At 52.0% G+C, this 19,916-nt stretch overlaps 7 protein-coding genes across 7 annotated transcripts; 2 read left to right on the top strand and 5 right to left on the bottom strand.

Moving 5' to 3' along the window:
* Positions 1-26: 26 nt before the first annotated feature.
* Positions 27-635, bottom strand: BO94DRAFT_571517 (ankyrin repeat domain-containing protein; the record flags this gene model as incomplete). The annotated part of the gene is made up of 3 exons (XM_025614873.1): positions 27-308; positions 359-393; positions 557-635. 3 exons carry the CDS (start codon positions 633-635, stop codon positions 27-29), a joined length of 396 nt encoding a protein of 131 aa, XP_025472817.1.
* A 2,144-nt stretch (positions 636-2,779) lies between these two features.
* Positions 2,780-4,783, top strand: BO94DRAFT_542133 (uncharacterized protein; the record flags this gene model as incomplete). Its single annotated transcript, XM_025613080.1, has 1 exon — positions 2,780-4,783. One exon carries the CDS (start codon positions 2,780-2,782, stop codon positions 4,781-4,783), a length of 2,004 nt encoding a protein of 667 aa, XP_025472816.1.
* A 672-nt stretch (positions 4,784-5,455) lies between these two features.
* Positions 5,456-6,463, bottom strand: BO94DRAFT_542132 (uncharacterized protein; the record flags this gene model as incomplete). The annotated part of the gene is made up of 1 exon (XM_025613079.1): positions 5,456-6,463. One exon carries the CDS (start codon positions 6,461-6,463, stop codon positions 5,456-5,458), a length of 1,008 nt encoding a protein of 335 aa, XP_025472815.1.
* Positions 6,464-7,497: 1,034 nt separating this feature from the next.
* On the bottom strand, positions 7,498-13,313 carry BO94DRAFT_581187 (uncharacterized protein; the record flags this gene model as incomplete). Its single annotated transcript, XM_025615383.1, has 5 exons — positions 7,498-10,233; positions 10,308-11,633; positions 11,957-12,083; positions 12,147-12,353; positions 12,415-13,313. The coding sequence occupies 5 exons, from the start codon at positions 13,311-13,313 to the stop codon at positions 7,498-7,500; spliced, it is 5,295 nt and encodes a 1,764-aa protein (XP_025472814.1).
* Positions 13,314-14,814: 1,501 nt separating this feature from the next.
* On the bottom strand, positions 14,815-15,771 carry BO94DRAFT_620365 (alpha/beta hydrolase). The gene has a single exon (XM_025616926.1). It carries the CDS (start codon positions 15,755-15,757, stop codon positions 15,005-15,007), a length of 753 nt encoding a protein of 250 aa, XP_025472813.1. The 5' UTR covers positions 15,758-15,771; the 3' UTR covers positions 14,815-15,004.
* A 551-nt stretch (positions 15,772-16,322) lies between these two features.
* On the bottom strand, positions 16,323-17,722 carry BO94DRAFT_571514 (Zn(II)2Cys6 transcription factor domain-containing protein). The gene is made up of 3 exons (XM_025614872.1): positions 17,460-17,722; positions 17,306-17,403; positions 16,323-17,243 (listed from the first exon to the last, which is right to left on the bottom strand). Exons 1-3 carry the CDS (start codon positions 17,547-17,549, stop codon positions 16,697-16,699), a joined length of 735 nt encoding a protein of 244 aa, XP_025472812.1. The 5' UTR covers positions 17,550-17,722; the 3' UTR covers positions 16,323-16,696.
* A 744-nt stretch (positions 17,723-18,466) lies between these two features.
* Positions 18,467-19,551, top strand: BO94DRAFT_530758 (uncharacterized protein). The gene is made up of 2 exons (XM_025610741.1): positions 18,467-18,977; positions 19,048-19,551. Exons 1-2 carry the CDS (start codon positions 18,826-18,828, stop codon positions 19,148-19,150), a joined length of 255 nt encoding a protein of 84 aa, XP_025472811.1. The 5' UTR covers positions 18,467-18,825; the 3' UTR covers positions 19,151-19,551.
* The last annotated feature ends 365 nt before the right edge of the window (positions 19,552-19,916 follow it).

The following is a 19,916-nucleotide window of genomic DNA, read 5'->3' as shown; positions in this document are numbered from 1 at the left end:
GAACCACTGCGCCTGAATCCAACCCATCAAAGCAAATTCAACTCCAACTTGTTCGCCAGAGGAACATGACCAAACAGCCTTGCGAGATGTGCAGGTTGACGGTCGGAATTGTCCCTCACATCCTTTTTCGCCCCGCGTTTGAGTAGAAGACTGACAATATCCGTCAGCCCTTCAGAAGCAGCTATATGTAACACGGTCTGGCCTTGTGCATCGGTCGCAGAGGCATTTGCTCCCTCGTCCAGAAGTTGCTGCACTTTCTCGGTCTCCCCGGCCTTTGCCGCATCAAGGAGCTTTCTGTCGAGGTGAGACTGTATCCTTATTAGTCTGAGCCCTGGAGCCAAGGATAGAGAGTCTTTACCTTGTCCTTATCCTGGATGCTAGCACCCGATCCATCTGGAACAATTAGTACAAGTGGCAATGACAGTGGAGGAAGTGTACAGCGGTACCTCGTTTATGAATGGGAACTATGGCATGGTCAGCATAACTGAAAGACAATACCCCAAGTCAAGTACTATACCTCCAGGTCGGGTATAATAATTATTGATATTATAAATACCCCCATTGACAACCTGGTGACCAGCCTGATTGTGAGTGGTTGTGTGGTCTGTATTGTTGAAGGTACTTTGGTCACCCATCTTGTCTCAGGAGACCAAAGCGCAGTCAGAGTCGTTATCTGGACTGCTTCGCTCGAGAAAGGACAGAAAGGTGAGTGGATGAATATCTTCCCTGAGTGAAGCTGTGGTTATGGGGAGTCGACGGAGAGGAGAAATGTCGGGATGTGTTCCCCTCCTGCATGCTGGTTGGCCCGACGGGTTTGATGCCCTACGTTCGAGGATCTTCAGCCCAGCTCAGTGGGCCCCACCATGGGCGTCCGGATATATTTGCCGCTGAGTGTTGGATGGAATGGGGTCAGTAAGTAACCTTCAAGGGTCAAGGACTGATTGGAGAATTTTGAAATGTTTTGTTTAAGCCTGTTGCACCAATCCAAGAGGCCGGCTATGGGTTGTGGTGCTGGTTAGGATGGCATATCGGGGCTGGAACTCTAACCCTGTAGAGACCTCCATGACTGATGGTAAAATTCAGAATCATAGTTGTATTTTTCAATTTCTGTGATGTGTCCGATAGAATAAGTGGTGAAAAAATCCGTCAACATGCATTCGAGCTGAATGGGAAGTGCACTGGAACTAGCATGCATGATCGGACAGGAGGACCATAGGTTCCGTCAACCGAAGAGGTTGAGTTCACCCAGTCACACGTATATCTCCATTTTTGTTGGTGACTCACGGGTTTGTCAAAAAGGCTTGGAGCTTGGGCATTGTTTTGTCCGAGGTTTGGCCGGCATACATTAGTGTCATGTCGCTATTGGCTAGTGAGCTGCAACTTCCAACGCAGCACATCCATAATATTGTCGCCGGGGCGGCCCGTGGCTCTACCCTTTAGTAGTCTCGTAGGGACGAGTCATGGATGGTAGAATTAACATGTCCTATAAAGAACAACCAAAGCCTTCGTCGAGTGTGTCATATCCATTGGGCGAATCCCAAAATCGGCGACCACAAACCCGCCCCGTCAGCCGCACAGTTGCCCTAGTCTCATGTAGTGCTTATGCATACATATGACATGTCATTTCCCAAAGCATTTCACTTCCCAAATGGCGCAACATCTATTCTGTAGAAAGATTACGTCCCTCCGGTATGAATACCATGTGCTGGTCATTACTTTGGAAGCGCCCTGGCACTTGCGCAGGTTGGTTTGTTCAGACTGATACGAAGATTGCATGCCGTTAGTAAATCCTTATCTTGTCATTGAGTAGGTGAACTTGGTCCTGTTCCCGACTTCGATACCTCGTCGAGCAGAATATATTGGTCTCAAGAGCACTGGGAAAAGCAACACCTTGATGTCCCAGGCAAACAGGCAGCGATGCATACTGCAAGTCTGCAATGATCATCTAAATAGGTCATGTGATCGGCACAACCCGAGATGATAGGTCATGGATCAGCAATCGGCATGTCATATCATAACACGCCACGTTTGGGTCTAATATAATCGCAGAGGGAAGGAAGCTAAGAGGGTAGACGCCGTTTGTAGAACCTGAACATGAAGCACTCTAGTCAGGAAGTGGTGTAAAAAGACTGTAAGTACTCCTATCTTGGTCATATCGGGCAGTTTGCGCACTCGATGCCAAAGGCTTGGAGTCGGATTGTGGAGGCAGATTGGCGAGAACGTTTCCAGAAGCAAGTGATCGTGATCGTCTTTCACATCCGCAGGTGTCCAACTATGTTCTGCATCCTGCACCTAGCTCCCTGGGCTGTGGCATAATTGGATCAGCCGACATCTGTTCTTTATGTGATCTCGGGGTGTGTAATATTGCTAGTATCACATTCTGTCAACGACGATCATGTTTGCGCGGCTGGATGACTAGAGTACTAGGCGACATTGCAACAAGACACCTGAGATTCGTACTTTGTTCCAGCCAGCCATACTTGCAGAGGGCTCAATTGAATTTTGTAAATGTCCAAGTGGGCTGAAGAGGGATGGTGAAGGACCTATCACGTACTAGAGTTCAAGGTAGTCCGGTCGGTTATGGGGTGGAATGAAAATAAGTGATAGATAAGCATGTGTGAATAGCTGCGGCAGATTTCTAACTCTTTCTCGTCGTGTGCTCTCTGGTCCTGATAATAAATCTCTAGACGAAATAGGACCTTCTTGTACTTTTACCCAATCATACTACTAAGTCTCTGTGATACTCCATTTATTCTGAGTCAAACGTCTCGCAGTAGCCATGTTGAAGGGGATCATTACCGCTTATCTCAGCTTGGTATACAATATCGGATGCGGGCCGGCGATGGGTCTCACCCTCTGGCCCATATCAGTCTGGTTTACATTCGTGCTCTGGACCAGATCCCGATGGCTTCTGAAGGAAAATATCGAAATCGGTCTCGAAGTGGTGCGCTTGTCTGCAGCCAAAGGACATGCTTCATACTCTGTCAAGGTAGCCGAAATCGCGGTCGATTCATTAAGAGGACTTATTGCCAAGAAGGGCAGTAATGAAGCTGAAGCGGACGAAACGGTCAAGGCTTTGTCGGATGATCTGGTTCGAGCAATAAATAGGCTTCACAAGAAAAACCAGACCAATATCTTGACAGAGGTCATCGACACCCATATTGCAAAGTTCGACAGAGCGCTTCATGAAGGCAGCAAGAAGGCGAAGAACCTCGCCAGTGCTGCAATGGTCATTCTGAGCTCGTGCGTGAAACAGCACGACGACTCGGAGTACGCCTTGAACTATTTGGCGGAAAGGTTCGTCCGATGTCTCCAGGCTTCAAAGATGAGGCAGGACAGATTGGTCACGGGCATAGTCAACGAGGAAGTCATGAAGCTCAACCATCTGGCAGGTAAAGGTGCAGAAAAGCAAGCCAAATTTCTTTTACTGGCGATACTGGCTCTATTACGCACATCGCATCGCCCATACCTTGTCGAGCCTTTGAGAGCCATATCCAGTGCCACTGTGGATGCGTTGAGTCGCATGACGGACGACGGCCATCATAGTATTCTCGACAACCTGCTCAAGGATTCGGCTGACACAATCTATACCGCATTACGCACAAAGGAATTCGAGGCCAAACACATATCAGGGGCAATTCAATCCCTGATGATTGCGGCGTTTGGGCGGAATGCCGATGGCTTAATCGAAAAGCTATCGGTATCATGGGTTGATGTCTGGAATCGCGTGGCTGAAATTGGGCATGATGTCGAGACCAAAAACAAATTCCAGCTTCTTATCGCGGAGAGAGAGGATGCCATCTATCTGGGTGTTGAGAATGAATCTCACAAGTCGGCATCCAGCTGGGATGTGTCCTTCGAGCTGCTTCTAACAGCCATGAAACGGGGAAAGGAAGATGTTCGAGACGGTTTGTCACACTCCATCATAAGCGGCCTGGCACGAGCCAAGAAGGAAAGAGGCGACGGGTCTGTACGCTCCCTTATTTGCGGTAACGCTCTTGCGTTTAGCCAGGCATGTAGGCAAGGCGATATCAGGCGGGCAAAGGCAGTATCGAATACTTGCATTCAGCTTATTCGCACCGCCATGAGTGAAAGGGAGGATTGGCTTGTCAAAGATCTGTCAGCTGTCTGGGTGGCGGAACTAGACATGATCAGCATCAATGGTACTGGAGTGTCACTCGACGGAATGTTATACGATGTGCTCACCAAGCCATTTACCGATATGATTCGTGGTGGAGACAAATCTAAAGCTCAAAAACAGTCAAACGTTGGTATTGAGCTTTTACTGGCTGCCATCCGCGGACGAAAGCCATCGTCTATCAGCAGCCTTTCAAAATCCTGGGTCGTCTCGCTGATCAATGCCAAGAGAGAAGAGAAACTTTGTCCCATCAGCGAGTTGATTTCTGCTCGGACCTGTCGATTCACTGATACTATCATATACTGTGATGCACGCGAGTCAGAGGCTCATGGCATGGCTATGATCGAATTGCGACTGGCTGCCCAGGATGTGGAAGGATCCAGGTTGGCGAAGGACCTGGAGACCTCATTTGTGGAAGGTCTAGGCAAAGCCGTTGAGTTGCAAGCTGGGATTAAGGCGAGTCAAATGCTCCATCAGATCAGGCTCAATTATCTTGAAAAGGTGGTGAACAGTGGTACCACACAGGATGTTCAGAAGTGGTTTGGCATGATTAGGAGTATTGCGAGTCATGCCCGAGGACAAAATCCTGCGGTTTACAAGATCCTTCGAGAGGAAAGGAATTGGGGGGTATACATTTTGGGATGACATACTTGCTGCTATAGTTGGACAACTTGGTGCGAGTGATGCCATTCAATCACAGGTTGGATCAGGAATTGAGATATGGCAAAATTACATTCAAATATGGATCCCTTTCTTTCTGTTTATCCTTCTTTCTTTCGTGCTTCTTACGATTTTGATCCCGCGTCACTGCACGATCCTGTCTGTGAGCCCTAATTCCTAGATCCAGAGGACCCCTTGGCAATACAGGCCTGAAGCTTGGGCAGTTGTCCCGCCTTCAATGTAACCTTAGAGCAGTTTACATGTCGGGGGATATAATTAACTATTGTACGTTGCTACATTCTCTTTAGTTGTCTTGTGGTCGTTCTTTTGTGCCTATTTCTACAGCTTGGTACGTCTCTATATCCCTCAGGGGGTCTTAGGAGTGCTGGTAGACACAGCGTCTCTGGTAGATATCAAAGCATACTACTACCACTACTACTACCACCTTTACCACGATCAAGTATATCACTTAGTTGACGTATTCATTCGACCATTGACTCCTTCACAGTCCAGTCCACCACCAAGTCGAGTCTAATCATAGCCTATCAACCTAATAACCCCCATATATAATGCTAATTATATAGGCACCTCTCCATAAAACCAAGAACCCCCAAATCAACTCCCACTACTCACTCCTCAAACCAAATCAAACCCTAACTACCCCAACCTAATCCCCAACAACTGCGCCCCAACAGCAACATCCACCCCATCCACATCCACCGCCACCGCACTCCCCCCACCCGTAGTAACATACAACACATTCACCTCCCCCTCCCCCCTCCCAAACGCACACCCCGTGGGCTCCGCAATCTCCGTCGAGTCCAAATCCCCCGCAACCACCTCCGTGCGATTCTCACCCCCCTCTAAATCAAAACTAATCTCCATAATCGTATTCTCCGCCGCCGTAGCCGCATACACATACTTCCTCCCATTGCCCGCACGGAAACCATCCGGCGCAATGGCAAAATCATCAAACGAGGTCCCCTTAACAATCAACTCCCCGACCCCAGCAGTCACGTTGTTGTAGAGCAGTGCACGGTAGAGATCGCCTCCGGCGGTCCAATATACGAATCCATCTTGGATTTTGAGCCCGTTGATACTGCTCATTAGATTTGTTTGTTTGATAGCTTCCCAGGTATACCCCGTCGTGGTATCGACCGCGAAAATAGAATCTTGATAGGAGGCTGACGCGAGGATGATGGTTTCGTTGAATGCCGCGAGTCCATTAAACCCCGTGGGGGCTGTAGGCCGCGCAATGAGGGTGATCTCAGGAGCCGTTCCGTTCCCGATATTAAAGTCGACGCGCCAAACGTGCGTGGCGTTTTTAGGCGGATCGTCAATGTTCGCTGAGGTGGTGTTGGCGCCGGTGACGTAGAAGATGTCGTGGGCTGCTTCGGTAATGCCGGAGAGACCGAGGACAGAGTCGAAGGTATGCAGGATGTGTTTTTTGGGGGATGGGGAGCGTGGATCGAAGGCGAGGAGGTTGGCTGGGGGACCGATTTCGGTGGCGAGGATGATGCCGTTGGAGCGCACGGCGAGGTTCTCGAGCCAGGTGTCGTTGGAGGAGAATTGGTAGATGGTGCGGATGGGGAGGTCGGTGGATAGGACTGGGAGGGTGGTGGTTGCGATGAGGGCGAGGGTGGTGAGGGGTGAGGGGATGTGCATGGTGGTGGTAGGTTGGTTTGGTTGGGGTTGTAGGGGGGGTGGGTGATTCAGATGAGATGAAAGATGTGCGGATATATGGGGTTTATATAGGGTTGTTGGTTATTGATCCTTGGTCAAGTGTAGGGACATAGTTAATTAGTTCTATGGGCGAGTATACGTTGCCCTATATGCAGGTGGATCGTTTGTCAGGCCATGCGGGAGGAAAGCGGATATTACGCACTCCATGGTCAGTAGCATCTTCTTTTGGTCGAATGTCGACATTATCTGATTGCAAAATCAGCTTTCTAGCATAGCATCAGTCGAAACCGCCCTTGCCTGGTTTGAACAGTGAACCGCGAAGATCAAGAAGAGCGGTCAAACAAATAGACGCGCAATACATCAACTATATCAGATCTTATCTGACGACGCACTATAACACCCGTGCTAGAGCTACAGCGTATCTGCGGAGCATATTCGGTGCTATTGCCTGGAACAGGAGACTTTGGCCGATAGATGACGCGTCTTACTCTCCCTCTCTCTTTGCCCCTCCTTTATTGAAACATAATTCTGTTCTGTACGGCGGGACTGCGAAGTCCCGATACTTGAATTCGGAGAAGATCGTCAACAAACTCTCCCGGATCATATCGTGGTAGGTTCCGTCCCAGGTACACGGTAAGTGCATTTTCTATCAATGAGATGATTGAAGATTATATTAGCGAAACTTCGGCCGTTAGCTGTATGGCGTACAGAGCGCGCTTCTTAATTTCTCCTTTGGGCATAGTCTGTGCAGATCTCCCGGGTCAGGACTCAGTGGGAGAGGAGGAACAAGTCTGACGATTGACGCAGGCATGTCCTATTCCCCTTTTCTATATTGTTTCTCTATTGACAGGATAATCAAAACATTGACCGCATAATCTAAATAGGCAACTTTATTAGACGGACGGAACCAAAAGAAAAAAAGGAAACAAAACACCAAAACGAAGCCAAATGCAAGGCCAAAATATGTCTACACACCCGAAAAGCCATATAACTCATCTCGCTCGCTCAATCCTCTCTCAAACACGCCGTTGTCCCCTCCCCTTAGTGAACCACATGATGCCAAACAACAACATTACATTAGTGCAACAGAATCCCAAGAAAACAGCCCAATTCCACCACCGCTGACCATAAGAGAAATCCAGTGTGTCTAGATACTCATCCCCGACGGAGTACGCACAGTATTCACAATTGGCTGTCGCATTGCCATTCACCACGTAGCCAAAACTGCTCTCCAAGAAGGCCATAGCATACTGGCCGCATGTCTGGCCCGGGGGTGGGTCAAACGAGACGAGTTCACTGGGGCGACAGACGACGGGGACGTCATGCAGAACGGTCCCGACAGTAGCCCCGAAGAAGTACCGCATCGGGTCGGCCCAGAACAGCCAAGGGCGGTAGAAGTCATTCATATAGGCATGTGGGGTTAGAACCCCAGAGCCGATCATGAGAAGAACCCAGAAGAGCGAGTTGGCGTAGCCGCCCATTGTATCGTTGGGAAATAGGGCTGCGAGAAGCTGAGAGTACCCAGTCCCGAAGATGGCAAGGAGCAGCCACATGAAGTAGTTGAAGCCCGAGATGGCAGTGACGTTGGGAAAGCCGACGGTCCAGTAGGAGACCAAGAAGACCAGTGTATATGTTCCGAGTTGCCAGGGGAGTTCAACGGCCACCAGAGCCGTTAGCAGAGCCTTCCAGTCGTAGATGCCGTTCTTCTCTCGCGCGCTAAAGATGGCCCACTTGCGGAACCACATATCCTGCAGGTCGGCACAGGTGGTTGGGATGATCCATGCAAACAGTAGGACGGCGATCATGTGGTTCTGGATGCCCTGTTCCGATGACCCAGCATGGAAGAAACTGAAAGCGATGAAGATCCCCACGAAGAGTGACTTGGCTACTTTACCAAAGTTGTACATTCCATCGCGCCAGACAGAGAGCCAGTGGCGTCGGGTGACGGCCAGGATCTGGGCCCTGAGGGGAAGGGCGTACTGGCCCTCTGTGTTGGAGACTCCCCTAGCCGCTGTCGGCGTCGTGGTGCGAGCATTGAGCTGCTGGATGGTCGCGTCCAAGCTTTTCCGTTCAGCGGACTCGCGCCAGATGGCAGGCCAGTCCTTAGACCCTGTCTCTCTGGAGGTCATGGTGGAAAGAATAAATTCGGCCGGATTGGCCTGACTGTCGATGACGGCGCCGTACTGGCCGAAATAATTGACCACCTGGGACGACTTCTCGCCCGTTTCCCCAAAGTACACCGTCTGGCCCCCGGGAGCGAGAAGCAAGACATGGCCAAACATCTCGAAGAGTACTCCAGAAGGCTGATGAATAGTGCAGACCACGGGAATTCCCTCCGCGGCGATCCGGCGAAGGAACTCGACCAACGCAAACGCAGCTTGACTGTCCAGGCCGGACGTAGGCTCATCCAGGAACAAAAGTGCACTGGGCCGTGCTGCCAGCTCGACTCCGATGGTCACCCGCTTGCGCTCCTCGAAATTGAGCTGTCCATCTCCCGGCTGGCCAATTAGGGCTTCCGCGATGTCCTCGAGATCCAGCAGGTGGATGATATAGTCCACGTATGCCAATTTCTCCTCGTCCGGGGTATGAGCGGGTTGGCGCAGGCGTGCCGAAAACTCCAATGCTTCCCGGACGGTGGCATTGGGCTCGTGCACGTCTTGTTGCATCACGAAGCCACAGGAGCGCGCAAAGGCCTGGTCGAGGGGTTCTCCACCTAAACGAAGAGTTCCATCGATTCTTCCGGTGCTCTTGCGCTGGGCGAGCGTGTCCAGCAGCGTGGTCTTTCCGGCGCCCGAGGCGCCCATAAGAGCTGTCAGCTGTCGTGGCCGAGCATACCCGCTGACGCTGCGCAGCAACTGCTTCTCTTGTCCGTCCACCGGAACGGAATAGCTGATATCCTCAAAGGTAAATGTCCCCGCTCCGCCGGTGGTGTTGGTCTCAGTGGACCCCTGCTCTGAAGCTGCGGACGCAGTACGCGTTGAGGATAATGACGCCGAGGAGGCCAAGGCAGTTTTGGGCTTGCTTTCTTCATCACGACCCTTTGAGCGCTTGAAACTGCGACTGTGAGAACCTCCCGTTTCACGAGTCATAAGGGTGAGTCCGATGCTTCCCAGGACTGTATAGAGAAACCAGAATACCAAGATAATCCCAAAGTTGCGCCACAGGTGACTGCGTGTGTAGCCTAAATGATCCGCCAGGTAGACAGAGCCCGGCACTGACTGATGGCCTTTCTGACTGCCGGTGATGCTACACGTTTGATATTCAAGCTGGGTATAAAGCGACCCCGAGGGGACCATCTCGCTATCCGAACAGGTCAGAGTGATGCCAGCAAACTCATTCCCCATCAGCGCCTCGAAAGCATATGGTGACGGCGACGCTCGACGCAGCCAGGAACCCCACCGGTGCTGGGTGGGCCGTGGCGGACCAAAGCCGGAATACAGCAGGCCGACAGGGCATGCGCTGCCAGCCATCATCAGGGTCAGGGAGATGTTTGGGACCCAGGCTCCTAGCATCCGGAACAGACTTTGAATTGTGGCGTAATGAGTGAAAACGATCAAAACAAAGATCCAGAAGGCGGAAGCAGTGCGTTGAAGATCGATGGTGAAGTAATAGAAGCAAGAAAAGAGAAGACACTGGACGAAGGCGATTGGGATATCTGCAATGGTCTGTGCGATAACGAACGCGCTCGGGTGGATGAATCCATACTTAACTTGCTTCGGAAGGATGTTGCGGGACTTGACCGTTGAGATTTCCTCGGTCAACGCATTCAAATAGAAGAGATCAGGGCAAAGAACAGGGCACTGCTTTTCTCGTACGACCCTGTCACATTCTTAGGGGCCATGTAGTAAGCCGGTCCATTGAGCACCGCGTTCAGAATAATGAAGATAATCAGTGTCAAAAAGGTTCGTTTGTCTCCCCAGAGTAGCTGGTAGTATCGACAGATCGCGATCCGAATTTGCTTGAAGAGAGTACTGGGCGCGATTGCTTGTCTGGGGATCCAGCGCGAGCGGATCTGGTGTACATTCTCTCGAAATCTCTGCATCAGCTGGGCATCAGTACCCACTTCGGTTCGATATCTTTGTATATCCTCCTGAAGCAGTCGGTTCTCTTCGCTCTCTCGAAACGCTTGTGTCAGACCATCAGGGTCAGTAGGAACAGCTCCAACGGCATCCTTACGGATGAGACGCTCAGCTGGGGAAGTGACCGCGGTTAAGAAGTCAGGGGTTGTCTGGCGATCGCGACACTCGAAGCCCAGTCGAAGGAAATACTCTCTTGCCTGGGCAGCCTTGCCGCAGAAAATCATCCGCCCACTGTAGAGCACTGTGACCCTGTCAAAACAGCCATAGATGGTCTCGGATACTTGATACATGGTCACTGCGTTACTCATTCCCATCTCCTTGGCCAGTGAGGAGATCAGCTGTACAAATTCTGTGGCAGAGGAGCTATCAAGGCCACGAGTAGGGTTATCCCACGACGCCATCATCGGATTCACGGACAGCGCTTCGATCAAGGTCACGCGCTTGCGCTCTCCTCCCGACACACCGCGAACAAACGAATCTCCGACAATTGTTTTGGCCGTATGTGACAGTCCGACAGACTTGAGCGATGCCTTAGTCATTTCCCGAGCGAACTCTGAGTCAGTTCGGGCCTCGTTGGCAGGCTTGCGCAGCTGAAGGGCGAAACCCATGGTGTTCTGAACAGATAGGGTGGGGAAATGGAAGTCTTCCTCGCTAGAGTAGACCGTCTCCGATCGATACTGTCCTGCCATTTCCCCACTCGAGAGACCAGCATAGCCCAGTTGTCCTTGTACTTCGAGGAATGACCCATGGCTGTTGGCGAGCGTCTTCAAGAGGGTTGTGCAGCCGGCTCCCGGTCGCCCAAGAACCAACATAGACTCTCCTGGAAATATAACACCGCTAACATTGTGGAGGATCTTGGTGGTTGGTGTGGTCTGCTTGCCGGTGACTTGACGAATGGCTTTGACTGGCCATTGCAGGATTGTGCTGATAATAGCCGGGAGGGTCGTGATGCGATCGACCCCGGCGGCGACTCCAAGGACGTTGATGTCCTCGAAAACAACCCCCAGAGCACGGCCATCCCTACGATAGATCGGAGATTGCGTCAGGGTCTCGCTCGCGGTACCTGCTTTCTCCTGTAGCCACGAGGTCAGTGTATACGGACTTCCAAAGTTGACCCGCGGAACGTAGGGAAGAAAGCTCCCTCACCATCTGAGCGCCGGGGCTATTTGCAATGGGCGGTAATGAGTGTATGGGTCCCCGAGCTTGCTAGCAGATCCAGCCAACCGTAGCGTGTGCGAGGTATGATAATAGAAGTATGAGAAACAGACACACCCCGAGCAGCCATCGGGCCAGGAGCTCGGGCACTTATATAACGCCTGGATTGCCATCGAAGCGAACAATATGGGACAACAAAGCTTTGCATGGCATAAACGATACCCTCCACGAAGAAGCTTACCACAAGCTGCCAGTTGTGCTGGCCAGAAAGAGTCTCAGTTGGTTCCGAGCTCGTTCGGATGCAAAGCTGCGGTCCGATTGGTCCACATCCGGAATCCCCAAAGAAACCCGGACTTGGTTCCGAGCGCCTTCGGAGACAACGCAGTTGGGGCTTGGACGACATGAAAATTGCAGTTAACGATTATAAATACAGATAATTGGACATGCCTGGAACGGTCGGATTCCCATTCAACCAATAGGACATGTAATCAATGCCCGAGATGTGAGCCGAGAGAATGTCATCGCCGTCGGGTAGCGGCTGCTCTGGTGGCTCAGTAATCTCGGGGACATAACCATGAGGGATCGGTTCGTCTATCGGATCCAGGATCTCTCCTGCCTTTGCGGGGAGATAAATATCACTGTCAAATATCAATTAGTGACATGTTCCGCACGGCTCCGGCGGCCTCTGGGATAACCTACTTCAACCAGGGGAAATCACCGGCCAAATCTTCCTCCTGGCTGTTCTCGATTGCGGAAAGGAAAAGCGCGTCTTTGGCACATTTCATGATCTCCATGCTCAGTGCCTTCCCAGCAATAGGCCCGTGATGCTCCATCTGATCAAGACATTGAATCCCGCGTTCCACGGAAGTGAAAATATTCCTCGCGTGCTCGATGGTGATCGGATCTAGGACATGGTAGAGAAGCGTCACACACGCCGACATGATATAATTTGCCACAGATGCATCGTTGCGAATACACGTCGCCCTCTCCATGATAGCGCTGTGTGCAATGTCAATAATCTCTTTCGCGGATTGTATCGATAGGTCGATCGAGGGCTGCAGGTTCTCCAATTTCTGGGAATCCGCGGGGCTCTGATTCTGCGTCTGAGAAACCGTGGAGTACACCAGGGCCGGTCTACGGATCATCATTTTGATCAGATGAAATGCGAGACCCAAGTGTGCGCATTGGATTTCCCTCCACGTCTCGCTCCGGGGGCGATCATGGGCGAAAAAGTGCAAGTACGGGGGTAGAATCCGCTGGATCTCCTGTAGGGAGGCATCACACTCCAGGATAACAGTGTCCACCTTTCGGTGATCGTAAAGCCCCTGGAGATTGGCTAGGGAAAAGATACCGCTGGATACCTTCTCAACCAGCTGTCCGATCCCTACCATCGCCCTCAGGAATGCGCATTCGGTCGTCGGACCGGCTGAGACACCTAAGGATGCTTCGAGAAGCGTACTACAGCCGCTGATGGAAATGTCTTCTGGCAGGGACACATCGATATGGGTATCCAGAAAGCCCGACGGGCGACCAGTAAAGAAGGCACAGATCCGCTCGTAGTAGTAAACTGACCAGAAGGTCACCCGTAGCTTGTGCATGACGGGGCCAAGCCCGTTGGCGACTTGACTGCGATTGAGGCCCAAGGCAAGCACACTTCGAGCTGCATGTCCCAGGTAGAGATAGGCGTCATTGGGCCTCATTCCATGCAAAGCGTACATCGCCTACACAACCTTCTTGTCAGTACTTCTTGCTTCTTGGGCGCAACACCATCCTAGCTTGAGGAGTAATAAGTGGGTTCCCTTGAGGCAGGGTTCCTGGAACAACATGCTATAGTCGTTAGATTGGGCCCAGAAGTAATCCGCCCACTTGTCCAGTGTGTCTGCGCTATGGCTCTCCCCTCGCGCCATTGTTCGGGCGCCCAGAGCCAGTGTCATGTAGACCAGATCTCGCGACTTGACTTCGCGCCCGGTAGTCGGGGCATCCCAGAGCTGTTCCCATAACCGAACAATAATCCGCTGGTCCAAGACAGGCATATGTGGGTGTATCACGGTAAAATAGTACATGATGAATCGATAGCCCATGTCTTTCGACAGGAACGAGTCCGCAGAGCCGCCCAAAGAGCGAAGAGACCCCGATCCGGCAGCAAACATGAATCGCTCCAGCCCCCATTCCCCCAAGTCGGCCGGAACCAGAGTTTTAGGCTGATCCAGGAGGCGTCCATGTGATTGCCGCTTCATGCGCTGGTAAATGCGCTGGATGAAACAGAAATGTGACGAGGGTCCTGGTGTGCCGTCAGTCATCTGTGTTCTTTCCTCGTTCGTATGCAGGTCGATGGGGAATACCATAGAACTGGAAGGATCCAGTCTGGCTATTGGAAACCGCGATTCCTACCCGGAGCTCCAGTTGCTGGCGATACTCCTCGGGGCTATATCGCGCTGGTCCTCGATTACCGCTGGTGCGCGCTGACGCCGCTTTTCGGTCACAAAGGTCGTTGCTTGTGGTAGCAGTCGCTTCGCCCCCATGGGAGTGAGCAGTGGACTGCTTCAGCTTTCGTCTCTTACAAGCACGCCCTCTAGTGCGTGGCACCTCTTGGTACCTGCACGATTGATTGTGCTGCCAGCAGGTGATACATGGATCCTCTCCATTGCACTTGACTTTCCTGGCACGGCATTGCTCGCATGCGTGGACAATGCGAGTGCGTGTCAAAGGTTGGCGGTCTAGACATAGCGTCAGTGGCATTGCTACTTCGAAGGTGGGTTCATGTTGAGAGGAAATACATGGTTCTGATCCCTCCATTGGTGACGGTGGCGATGGTGGGAATTCTCGATGCCAGCAAGTCCTCTCCCAGATCGATATAGCCACTTATGTAATCTCACAGGATAGGGGGTAATAAATCGAACAATAAGCCCGGGATGTGAAGTGCGCACTCTGGAGAGAGTGTTGGAGGTTGCGAATGGAAGGGAACAGAGCCTGGCAGGCAGCCGGGGAACTGACTTGTTGCCGACGGCTTAATAATCCTTTTCCAGACGGGGTCTCCACAAAGCAGCATGCAACTCCAATCATTCACTCTCCACACTACAATCCACACCCTCTTCATTACTGCTCACTCAGAACTGGTTAGTTTCTTCCATGGTGTACCGAACGTGGTTTAAGGATTGGTCAAATCGACACTCTTAGAGTTCCTATAGCATGTCTAGCAGCGATATCTGAGGTGTGTAAATGACCCACAAATTACCAGTGTCGACACATATATGCATCATCCACCTTGGCATCATCAGGTACCCTTGCATCAGACCTCTTCACCCGCTGCCCTCCTGATAGCCAATGCTACCTCGGTCGGCGTTGAGTAGAATGGGCTGTGAGAGGCGTCGGTAAACTCCGTGCGAATGGGGTATCCCGCCGCCAATTCCTCCACCATCATTCTCTGCACCTTCAGAGGAATCGCAGCATCCTGAGCACAATAGAGATAGGTAGTGGGGATGTCCTTCCAGGCAGCATACGTGCAGGGACTGTGGTACGTCTGGTAACTGTGAGGCCTCAACGCACTAACAGCACTTTGAACATCTTCATCCGACATGTCGTTGTAGAAGACTTCATCCGGTCGGTCAGGGTTAACCTCGAGGCGGTCTTCGGAAACATTGAACCAGGGCAAGTCGTTCCCTCCAAAGGCAGCGATCAGGGATTCTCCTTCTGGTACAATAAACGAGCAGCAGTAGAAGAGATGGACCACACCACCTGCTTGGCCGTTTCTCTGTCGAGTATCCCAGTCAAGCCCCTTGACCGCTTCGCTGGATGGTATCCCCCCGTAGGAATGAACCACGAGAAAGACCTTCTTGCCGGCCTCGACCAAACGCTGGATATGACCTCTGATGTGGGCAACATCGGCTGCAAAGTCTGGGAAGTGTTGCGCGGGGCCCACGGAGGGAAGGTGGACGAGATCGGATTCGTAGCCCACAGCTTCGAGTTGGTCAATCACTCGGCGGTAGGATTCTGGGCTGTGCCATGCGCCCGGCACAAAGACGAGGGTAGGTAAGGATGTCATATCAGGAATTGAAGATGAATACCTCTGTCTGAAGGATTGTATCCCTGAAAGATTAGATCTGGCAAGTGCTGAAGAAACCCCTGGGCGCGTGGTCAGCCTCTAAATACGCATGCATGGCTTGGTTATCTGGGCACTCTCTGGGACCACGTGTCCAGAAGCCATGGGTCGAGGGACTATGGCATCAAGCTCGATGAAGAAGAAGATCGGCAATCTGCGCTTGCGGTAGTTTTGCCACGGTTAAATGTCGGGCCCGAGTTAACATGCGGGGATGGAATTGATTTCCGGGTTCAAGCTTTAGGCTCAACCGGATTCATCAAACTCTCCACGTCGGTCCCACGATCGTTGAGTTCACATCTGGTATCTTTGCCTTTCGTGCAAACTCAAAGTGAGTTTGTAATATTACATGTCGAGATAGATGCTTTGCGGACGATGAAGATGGCGATAAGATATTTGACGCTCAGGCCTCCAGTTAGTGTAGCAAGGGCCGTGCCCTGGTCTCAGCCGCTATATGAGCATGTCTTGGAGAGAATCGGTTAAGACTCTAACCTGAGGAATGTCGGTGTTACCGGTGACATTTCTCCCTCCCCAGAATCACCAAAGCGCTCTCCACGGTCACACAAGGTGTTGACAACAAATAACGCCGGATGCGGGAGCCATCATGGGAAGAGCGGGGCGACGGCGAAATTGGTATCAACAATGGCCCCTGGATGGCGACACAACTCTCTGAATAAACAGTTTGACTCTGGTGAAACCGGGGTACGAGTATGAGGTTCAATGACCCTCTGTACGGCGATGGTTGGATATATAGGGAGTGGTGCTATGCCGGCTCCGGACCCGGGCGATACAACTCGGATGACATAAACCCACTCCAATTGCTTATCGAAGATTGAATTACACGGACCGAATTGATTCAAGCAAGTCTAGGTAGGCTAGACCAACTCACTGTGGTTCGAAAAGAAATGCCGGGGAGACGTCAGTGTGGCGCACTGGGTCCACCCCCCAGCTATATTTATGTCCCATGTCGGCGTTTGGAGAGTTCCGAATCTCCGTCATCCCCAGCATTGGATTTGGCATCGGTGTGGGGATCTCGTCCCCATCTACAGGAAAAGAAAATGCCTGGATGGGCGGCCAGACACTTGATGGGGCGACGCAAGCAAGAGGCAAGGGTGGCTGCCTGGGTGCCAGGCTTGGCAGGCAGAATGGATGATTTAGGGGGTTCAGCCCATTGTCGGAGCGGACGGTTGCCTGGGCCGTATTCGCACTCCAGAGTCGTTGCTGCATTGCGCCAGTGTCTTCCTCGAAATGCTCGCCTTTGCTCTCATCCAAAGCACCCAGACGGGTGAGTAGTTCATGGGAGCAAGGGTGGCCATGATGATCGAGGCTAACCGGCCCTCCTCGCCAGCCTTCTCCATCACACATCCGCCGGTATAGCTGCTGTAAACCATCCACAAGCCAGTCGTGCTGCTGCTCCAGAGCCTCCGCATATCTAATGCCCCACGAATTGTCAGATTGTATGCCCAACCCAGTCAACTGTCACGATGTGCCTACCCTGTAGGATAGCTCTTTTTGTAAGCCTTGTGTCCCGCGCCGTAGAAGCAAATGGCGTTGTCCGATGTACATCGGACGCAAGGCCGGAATCCATTACACTAGACACGCGTCAGATCATCACTAAAGGCCTAGAATTGCCTCCCAGTATCCATACCTTGGCCTTTTTGACCCTGCAACGGTCACATGCTTTGTAGACTCTTTTGCGAGAATCTGCGGAGCCGGAAAAGGGCTGTTGAGTTGTCATTTCCCCGTGCGGCCGTTTGTAATTCCCTATCTGAACGCGTATCTCCTGAAGTCTGTGGCCCCAATGATGATCGTATGGCCTTTCCGGTTGTAGCTCGGGAAGCCTGGCTGTGAGAAAATGAACTAATGATGATGATGATGATGATGGCTGTACAATCGAGATTTTTAATCCTCAGTAAGGAGTGCTAGACATCAGCAGACTCGATCGGAGGGGCTATGGACGGGATTCCGGCAGGAATCGCAGTGCTAAGTAAGCGGTTCTAGCCTTCTATCCTGCCTGCTGCACGGGATTGGTATCGCCTGTCATCGATTAAACTTCCCTGGACCTGCATTCTGATCAGGGGTTGTCCAATCAACCAGGGTGCAGGCTGAAAGAGTTCCACCTGGGCCATGGCTATGCCTAGACTCTGTCACTAGAGATCCGGATGCTTCACGAGCGTTGATGTCATTTCCGGCTCATCGTCTGCCGTGTCGTTTTCGGACCTATCCGATGTACCCTTCACTGTTTGGCTTTTTTAGCTCTTTGCCAGTTGTCTTTCGTCAATTGAATATCAAAAGTTGCGCAGGGCAGCCACGCAAACTTTTGTTTGCCAAGTGTGGTGCGCTTCCTGATCCGGAAGGCTCCACCTGTGACTGTCACGGTGTCACCATCACCACCTTGCCGGGGAATCGGAGAAGCGTTTCTCTGAATCTCCCCAAGATCGGGGATCGGACCAGAGGGTTGAACTGGCCGGAAGCAGTTAGACCGGGTTGTTCTCAGGTCGAGGGCTGTCTGCCTGAGGCACCAAGGCCATCAGGCATCGCCCCACCGGGAGTGAAACACGGTTGCCTATTCGGGAATGTCAGGGGTAAGCCCCAAATTTTCATTTTGCGGCTGAGGGGTCGCCTTGAACAACAGGTCAGCCTCTGCAGGGCTCTCCCAGTTGATCTATCGTTTTGGCAGCTGGATCTGCTACGCTTCGAAACCCACGAACACCGCGAAGGGGTGTAAGGCCGGTGCAGTGGGGGCCAGTGGACGGGATGAAACTATTCCCGGCCGCATCTCAAACCGCCAGGGGCCCTAAATCCAACCAAGTGGTGGCTTGAACCAAACAGCATTCCGCATTCATCCCCCCTGGATGGCCTGTGCTTGGCGCACTAGTCCTGACAATGTCTTATCCCATTTCAGGGAGGCGCATTCGATTCCAGACGCGAGCCTCACGTCCCCTTTTATCTCCCCCTCTCCGTCTCTTCCTGCGGCCCTGTCGTTCCCCGGAACTCGCATATCAAGACCCCCAATGGAGTCATCCCACGCCCTTCATCTCACCAGGCGTGCGGTCGCTCTGGCGCTGCCTCTATGGGCTCGCAGCGACGACGACTCCTCGTCGTCCGGCGATAAGCCCGTCAGTAACTTCCTCAAGAGCGGCGTCCCGGGCATTATCGTTGGCGTGTGAGTATCAGCTGGCCTCTTCAAACGCACTCACAGGGGACAGGACGAATGTACTAACGGCGGTCCCCAGAATCTTCCTGTCGGCATGTTCGGTTTGCTGCTATTTCCTTTGGCGCAACAAGCGACAAGATGCCAAAGAAGCAGCGGCAACTCGGGAATGGAATGAGGCATGACCTCGGATGATCTGCACAATCCCCTGCAACCACTCGATATTCTCCCTCGGAGCTGAGCCTGCTTTTTCCGCCTCAACACAACTCCTCCTCGCTGGCTCCAACATCTCTTTCATCTCTTTCAACGTTTGGAGTTTAGGTCTTGGGTTTTCATCGCTCAATCATCGCCATCAGCCAATTTTCTTATCTTTCGCAAGAACATACTCAACCGGCTCGCGATACCACACTTGCATGGGCTCACTGGGTGAACCAAAAGGATGTACTACTAGCGCTACACTTTTTTTTTTTTTTCTGTCTTCTAGCCTGGCCTTCCTGACTGCCATGTATCATACCCAATTACGGCTGGCACCTATTGGTCTGTACTGAGTAGGGAGTGTCCAACGACAAGCGCTTAACCGCCTTTACTCGATCCCACTTCGTAGTCAATGAGATTATTCCCGTGGTAGTGAATATACCGGCGCGCACTGCACCAGTTTCCGTCGCGGGCACGGTATATTCATTCCATGGAGTTTCTAGAACCACCCCAGCAACCTAACCTCAAACAATCACAATCAGCGGGAAATTTTCCAACGGCTACGGTTCTTAAAATAGCAGTACTAGCAACAGTAGTAGCCCAGACAACGACCAGTTATCTACCCCCAGGGTAATGCGGGTCCTGGAATGCGGGCCAATTCGCTCGATCCGGTAGCAGACCCACGCTAGGTCCAGCTCCGGACACCCTGTGGTTGTGCCCTTCTTCTAGGGACTCCGTACCCTGGGATTTCTATCT

Source organism: Aspergillus sclerotioniger (assembly GCF_003184525.1).
Source record: "Aspergillus sclerotioniger CBS 115572 chromosome Unknown BO94scaffold_2, whole genome shotgun sequence".
NCBI lineage: Eukaryota > Fungi > Ascomycota > Eurotiomycetes > Eurotiales > Aspergillaceae > Aspergillus > Aspergillus sclerotioniger.
This window is presented reverse-complemented; position numbering and strand designations above follow the sequence as displayed.